Here is a 7,653-nt window from a genome sequence, read left to right as displayed (position 1 = left end):
CCCGGCGGGGAGGGCAGGGGAGGAACAAGCGCTGCCGCCTCCCGTGGTACGCCCTGGGGCGGGGTGGGACGGCGGCAGCCCGAGGGAGGCGGTGCCCGGAGCGCGGGCTGGGGAAGGCGGGGCTGGAGCTCGGCCGTGCGGGGAGCCGGGAAGCGTTAACGTCCCGGGAACGGCGGTGTTGCCGCCATGAGCATACGAGCACCTACCCCGGCCCACAGGGAGCTCGGGGTTCTCGGGCACTGTGTTCTCGGGTCTCAGAATCACCGAACTGGTCAGCTTGGAAAATACCTCTGAGATTACTTAGTTCAACCTACGACTGAACACCACCGTGTCAATTACACCACAGCACTGTGTCAATTCCACTATGTGTCAATACCAGTTTTTCCTTAAACATCTCCAGGGTTGGTGGTTCCACCACCTCCCTGAGCAGCCCATCCCAATGCCTAATCGACTTTTCTGTGAAGAAATTCTTAATGTCCAACCTAAACCTCCCCTGAAACAACTTGAGGCCATTTCCTCTTCTCGGAGAGCAGGCCGTCTCCCACCCGGCCACAGCCTCCTTCCAGGGATTTGTACAGAGTGATGAAGTCCCCCTGAGCCTCCTTTTCTCCAAGCTAAACATCCCCAGCTCCCTCAGCCACTCCTCATAAAACTTGTGCTACAGCTTCACCAGCTCCATTGCCCTTCTCTGGACCTGCTCCAGCAGCTCAATGTCCTTCTTAAATCGAGGGCTTCAAAATTCGACACAGTACTCAAGGTGTAGCCTCAACAGTGCCAACTACAGTGGGACAATCTCCTTCCTAGTCCTGCTCACAACACAGCTTTTGATACAGGCCAGGAAGCCATTGGCTTTGGCCACCTGGGCACACACTGGCTCACGTCCTTTTCCACCAGCACCGTTCCAGCCACTCTGTCCCTCTGTCCCCAGTGCTGCCTGGGGTTCTTGTGAGCAGGACCCGACACTTGGCCTTGTTGAACTTCATGCCGGTCCATCTCAGCCCATCGATTTAGCCTGCCCAGATCCCTCGAGCCGTCTCCATCCGCGGAAACCTCAATGCATCGCTTTAACACATATACGTGTGCAAGACCAAGAAAAACATGTATGAAAACACAGCTTTACAAGGGTGACCCGCACCGCATGCGCGGCGAGCTGCCCTCCGCCTCCCCACCCCAGAACGGAGCCGGGGGTCCCCGCCCGCGGAGGGCGGGCTGTGCCGGCGGCGGCGGAGGCGCTGGGCATGGCGGGCGCTGTAGTGACCTCGCTGCGAGCCGCTCCCGGCGGCGGGCGGGAGAGGGAGCCCGCTCAAACTACGGCTCCCAGGGCCCGCCGCCGCCGCTCTCTGCTCCGCCGTCCCAAACATTTCCGCCGGGGCAGCGGCCAGCGGCGGCTGCCGGCGATAAAGGTTCAGGTGGGCTCCTGAGCTGGAGCAGCGGCCGCTCGGGGCGGGAGGCTGCCCGGACTCTCCGTTCGTGCCCCGGCCGTGCCGTGTGCGGGCGGCGGGAGCCATGCCCGGCGTGCTGCCCCGGACGCTGCCCGCGGCCCTCGGGCGGGGCTGCCTGGGCCGCTGGCTGCTCGCCACTCGCGGGTGGGCGCTCCTGGGGCCCGGCACCCGCTCCTGCTCCTGCCCGGGCTGGCGGCACCAGCCCCCGCTGCTGCTCGGCGCCGCCCGGCAGAGCTTCGGGACGCGGGCGGGAGGGCTGAAAGCTGCAAAACCGGGAGGTAATAGCAAGGATGTGTCCGTGCAAAGGGCGCTGAACGAGGAAACGCTGGTGTCGGCGGCTCAGAAAGGTAAGGCGGAGGATGCTGTGTGCTGCTCCGAAGGGCTGGAGACGGTTCCTTCTGCAGCTAAAGTTTTGTAGTTCCAAACGTCAAGTATCTAGAAAAAAAAGATCTCAGCACACCAAGCTGCTTTTCTTTCCCATCGTATTGTTTGGAGCAGATGTTACACTTCTCTGTATGCATTGCACAATCAGAATAAATTATATGGCTTCTTCTAAATAGCCTGTTGATCTAAATAATTATCAGGGACAAGATATAATAGCCTCTCATTTTCCATTTCAGAAGGAAAACCTATCACATGCGGCCTGTCTGTACAGCTGTTGAAATAAGTTCACCTCCAACAAAATTGTCAAAGCTCTACATGTGATGGTAGTTTCTTTATGGATTGCCTTCACTTTAGTTGGTCTCATTCACTTCAGTGAAAAGTGGTTACTACATAAGTAGCCTCAGAAAATTTAAGTACTCTGAAATTACTTACGAAAAACACCTTCAACTGATTAGAAGACTGCAGGAGAAATAGTTATTAATGTTTCCTCCATAACTTGTACTCCACTTTATCGCTAAAAGATAGTAGTCTCTTTCCAAGTACTCAAATAGTTTGAAATAGAGAATCTCCTATGACTTATTTTGTGGTATATACTGACACTTGTACTTTCGATCAAAATTGAAAGATAAAAACTAATCAGACAAACAACAGTTAATGTTAAAAATTATTTTGGTGTAATATTCCCCTTTTTATTTTACTGTTGATTGCAAATTCATAAAATCAGTTCTTTTCAGTGTGTGCAACTTATAAGCTTTTAATTTTTTTATTTTTACTTCTTTTCTTTGCATAAGGATTTTTCAGTGGTTGTGGGTTTAGGTGGTAGCGTGAATACTGCAGTGCTAAATCCCTCATTAGTTCCTGAAAAATCTGGCTCTCATGCACCCAAAAAGTAGCAGTAATTGCTACTTTAGATCTTGAAAACATCTGGCAAACAAAGTAATGAGGCTTAACACAGAGATGTAAACATGCCCTGTACAATATAAGAGATGTTCCATGGTCTCTTTTACATCAATGAGGCATTAAGGAAACTGTTACTGGAATTTTTTCTTCTGCTAAAATGTTATTTGAGCTACAGACTAACAAAAGAATATTTATGTAAGAAAGTCATACAAGTGTTATTATCCAAGGTTGTAACTTATGTGTTGTTTTCTGTTTAATTTCAGTGAAAGAAGCTGGAAGAGACTTTACCTATTTTATTGTGGTGCTTGTTGGAATTGGTGTTACAGGTTATTCTTTTAAATTACATTCTTTATTAGAAGACACTTTTCATTAATTCCACCTGGTTTGAAAAGTTTACATTCCATCTGATGTTGTTTCTGTTACAGGTGGTTTGTTCTATGTGATTTTTAAAGAGCTGTTCTCTTCTTCTAGTCCAAATAAGATCTATGGAGATGCCTTGGAGAAATGCAGATCTCACCCTGAGGTTGGTTTTTGAACTTTAGTCCTAAGTTTTTGTTTCTCAGTAGTTACTGTCTCTCTTCAAGTCAAAACTTTGTGCAAGGAATCTCACAAGCTACGTGAAGCTCCACGTGGTGCTTGAGCAGTTCTGCCAGTGCTTTTAGCTGGCATGGGGTGGCTCAGCTCCAGAGCCAAGCCTCCCTTAGGACAAGTCAGTGCAAGCATTGAGCTTGTCTGAACTAGCCTGCTAGAAGCCAGCTAACTGTGCCACAGAACAAAAACTGATATAAATACAGTGTGCCCTTCAGAGCATGTGCTTGTGTCACCATACAAAAAGTCTTGGGGACTTTTCTGATTGCCTACTAAATGCAGCACTTGAGTTCTGTGGGTCAGAGAGGCCACTGGTCCCACTAAGCTCTGTAGATCTTACCTGCTGCCTTTTCTCAGCACACTTACTCTATTGTGATGCCTCACTATGGTTCTGTCATTCTGTGAGGCACTGTGCTGATACCCAGGAATTTAAATTTTTCATTTGGAGCACAAATTAGCATCCTTTTGGCTAACTGTAAAACAGTCATGGGATCACACAGTTGTCATAGCTATGTGTAAACAAAAACCAGTATGAAACCAGATTTTTTTTAAAAAAACCTACTTCAGACAAAACATCCTTCAAACAAGATTGCCACAGATGCCTTTGAGGATAACCTAGAAATTAAGAGACAAGTTGTTGCTCAAATAAAAAAGAAGACTGCTTTAGAATGAGTTTGTAGAATTAAAACTTCTTTCCAGTGCTTGCAGAGTAAAGCTTAACCTCCCCTTCTAACCAAATTTAAAGTACGTTTACGACTAAGTTGATCTACTCTGACTCTATAGATCAGAAAAAAGATTACTAAATTTCTTATTCAGTAGTGGTTTTTAGATAATATGAAGGGGAGTGCATTTGCATTTTCAGCTTTGAAATATAGTCTTTTGGAGGAAACGTGAGCAAATATTTTGTGTTTTTTTTTTTTTTCTTTTTACACAATATGTCAGTTTACATGTCTTCCTCTTAGAGAACAAATGGAGGATATCAATAGGATTTATTTTAGACATTTAATACAGCACTGTAAAGAATAAAAAGGACTGGAATACAGAGGTGTTTTCCTTAAACTGTTTTCTTTCATAAATGCTTCTATTCTTGACATGTTAAAATCTCCAGGGGCATTTTGTTAAAAGAAGATGCATTCACAGCAGAGGCAGGAGCTGATACTGGAATACCTGTTTATATATGATCCTTTCTGACAGCTCTAACCTCTTTTGTCTTGTAGATAATTGCTGTTTTTGGTGACTCTATCAAAGGTTATGGAGAGGCAACAAGAAGAGGAAGACGACAGCATGTCAGGTACCCCTTGGAGTTTGTCCCATAAAGACATCAGTTTTTGCACAGCAAAGATATTTTTGGATCACAAGTTAGTTCTGGAGTGGTGAACTGTATGTGACACATCCTGTCACTTTTGATTGAACAGAGAAGTTTTTTCCAGTACCTCTTGTGTGCTGTACACCACTAAGTACAGTGTATGTAGAATATAAAATGCCAATTCTGAGTGCCTCAAAAAAAGCTATATCATTGTGGTAGACACAGAGCTCTCCAAAAAACAGGATGAGTCTGAATAGTACAGAGGCCTAGGCTTGCATGGGGGAGCAGTAATCTGACAGAAGTTTTCAGTCTGAAACTATACTGAACTGATACACAAAATGCTTTTTGGTACTTGAGGCAACATCCTTACTGTGTATTTAACAGAACATCTATCACCTAAACCTTTCATGAGTGTCTCTATTACTTTCCTTTTGAAAGAAACAACAGAATTATTTCTTACAAAACATAAGTTCTCCCTGCTTTATTGGGTTATTTGGCAGGAATATATTCAATGAGGTTTTATATAGAACGAGACACACGGAAACCCAGACACAGGTTGAACCATGAAATTGAGATTTTTTATTTTGTCTGATGAAAGGGTCTTTTACTCGTTGAAGCTTTATCTCTTCACCAGACTCTGCGAAATAATGTTTAAAGTGAAGCTGCTAAATGAAATTCATGTGCACAAACATTCTGAGCACGTGTCTGTAAATAAGTAAATTTACTATGAATCAGCTTTCCTAGTATTTAATTTCCATAATTTTGAATGCCTTGTATTTTAAACAAATTTTTGAGCTGAGAACTGGGATATGATTGTAGAGTTTGCATCTGCAGTATAAGAATGATTTCAAATATTTGTCTCAAAAATCTACTGGGTTTTTTGTGTATGAACACCTTGAATGTAAATTTACTGCAGTAAGGCTCTTTGTTCATATTTGTTCTCTCTACCCCATCATGTCACTTTAAACTGTATTAGAAGTTCATTTCACAGTGTGTACCAGGGCATGCCTTATAGAAATAAAGATTGGTGCTAAACAGCAGTTAATTTCAGTAGGAAACATAAACTGGCACCAGAACCCTCATGGGATCATTAGTTTCCCAAAGTGGTCACTTTGAAAGTGATGTGCTATTTATTTAATAAGTGAGCATAATAAGTGAACTCCAGTCTAAATAACAGCATTTAGGTTGGAGATCTCAAACAGTGCCAAAGTTACACAATTTCAGCAGAACAAAATTATGGCCAAAGTAAAGCACATAGTAAACTGTTCGTTTTGATGTGGTTTAACCAACCTGATAATTAATTTGGAAAAACATGCTCTGTATGTTTTGGCTTGATGACTTAGTTTTAAGTGCCTAAAAGAACTCTGTAAGTCTTGGTGATGTGGGGTCCCTTTCTAGATGTTGGGCTCCAAATCTCCAAGCCGGGGTTTTTTTAGAATAAATACAAGGAATTTCCATGGTCTTCAGCAGTGGATTGCTTTTCAGTTTTGAGGGGAGGCCTGGGGTGAGGACATTTAAGCATTTAATCTCATAATGCTCAGCAGCTAATTAGCTCTTCTAACTCCACTAGTCCTTAGGCACTCACAGTAAAGCTTGAGAGGAGCAGTAGAGAAGGAAGCCAAGGTAGCATAAGGACACCACCGGGATACACTTTCTTACAAAATAAGTAAGCAACTCCTCTAAGTAAGTTTAAATTTGAAGTCTTAACTAGCATATAATCTGTATTCTTGCTGGGTGGTTGGGTTTTTGTTTTGTGTTGCTGTTTTTAGTCACATTGAATACGTAAAGGATGGACTGAAACACATGCGTTTGAAGTTCTATATTGAGGGCACTGAATCAGGGAAACAGGGAACAGTCCATGTGGAAGTCAAAGAGGTATGTACAATTGCTTGATACTCCTGACAAGCTTAGTCTTGAATTTAAACTACCAAAGAGAAAAAAACACTCTGAAATTCTTTTCTTTCCAGAATCTTGAAACAGGAAGATTTGAGGTTCGCTACATATTTGTGGATGTTGAGACCTATCCAAGAAGAACCATCGTCATCGAGGACAACAGATAGCCAACGATCAAAGCTGCTGCCTTACCTCACATTGGAAAATGTGGTTGTAGCCAGCCTACATATGGATTGTGTGGTGTTGCCAATTATGTCTCGCAGCTTCAGGGCTGTGTCAAGGGAAGTAGCCTTTCAGGGCCTCCACTAAGGACTTTTGATAATAACAGATATGGGATTTAAAGTGAAACCAATGAAATATAGCCAAAGGATCATGGTAGATATTCTTGACATAGGAAAATAATGTCTCCTAATAAACACTTTATTGCTGGAAAATACCTCTGCACACCCAAGACCTGAGTTTTGCAAGGTTTTGGGTTTGGATGGGGAGTTTTTTGTCTTCCTTGGCTTGGATTTCCCACTACCACTGCAATAAAGAAAGGGTTAGTTTAACTGTAGACAGAAGTCTACTGTTTTCATTTTGGATACCTTTGTAGGTAAGAAGGTAAAATGGTGGTGATGCAAAAGAGATCTGGGCATGTAAGGGTAGGAATGGTGGAGGCACACACCCGTAACAAGCAACTGAAGACTTCAATATTGGTGTCTTCTAAATAAATTACCAGCAAGCAGAACATCACTACTGTCTGCTCTTTCTGATGTTTTCCATTCTGCTCCACATGGTTGTAGCAAGATGAAGGTTGGCCATTTCTCCCACGCAGCTAGCGACAGGACAAGAGGACATGGCCTCAAGCTGTGTCAGGAGGGATTTGGATTGGACATTACCTTCAAAATATTTTGAAAACCACAATATTCCATTTAAATTTCTGTCTTTCCCACCTTGCCTGCATCTACATGTGATAAACACACATGTGGTGTTTGTCAGGGCATGTCTTACATCCGTAAAGTGTTCCACATTATTTTCTTTTACTGCCTGCATAGCCTTTCTAGCTAAGATTTACTAGGATGTTTGTGTATATTTCATGAAAGGGGGACATAGCTGCAAAGGACATCACTTCTGTGTTGTGAAAAAGCTGAGAATATG

The 7,653-nt window shown here is 43.6% G+C and overlaps 1 protein-coding gene across 1 annotated transcript; it reads left to right on the top strand.

The window, feature by feature from the left end:
• The first annotated feature begins 1,506 nt into the window (after positions 1-1,506).
• TIMM21 (translocase of inner mitochondrial membrane 21) lies at positions 1,507-7,069 on the top strand. Its single transcript, XM_058031415.1, has 6 exons — positions 1,507-1,789; positions 2,990-3,052; positions 3,152-3,249; positions 4,532-4,605; positions 6,390-6,495; positions 6,588-7,069. Exons 1-6 carry the CDS (start codon positions 1,507-1,509, stop codon positions 6,678-6,680), a joined length of 717 nt encoding a protein of 238 aa, XP_057887398.1. The 3' UTR covers positions 6,681-7,069.
• Positions 7,070-7,653: the final 584 nt, after the last annotated feature.

Source organism: Melospiza georgiana, chromosome 1 (genome assembly GCF_028018845.1).
Source record: "Melospiza georgiana isolate bMelGeo1 chromosome 1, bMelGeo1.pri, whole genome shotgun sequence".
NCBI lineage: Eukaryota > Metazoa > Chordata > Aves > Passeriformes > Passerellidae > Melospiza > Melospiza georgiana.
Note: the sequence above shows the minus strand (reverse complement) of the source record. Positions and strands in the feature narration are given on the sequence as shown.

What these genes read in the sequence shown, in the direction of transcription:
- TIMM21 (XM_058031415.1), top strand. Translation starts at nt 1,507, where the DNA reads ATGCCCGGCGTGCTGCCCCGGACGCTGCCCGCGGCCCTCGGGCGGGGC. An exon ending in TGTTGGAATTGGTGTTACAG is followed by an intron (nt 3,053 to 3,151) that starts GTTATTCTTTTA and finishes TTTCTGTTACAG; the next exon opens with GTGGTTTGTTCTATGTGATT. An exon ending in GGAAGACGACAGCATGTCAG is followed by an intron (nt 4,606 to 6,389) that starts GTACCCCTTGGA and finishes TGCTGTTTTTAG; the next exon opens with TCACATTGAATACGTAAAGG.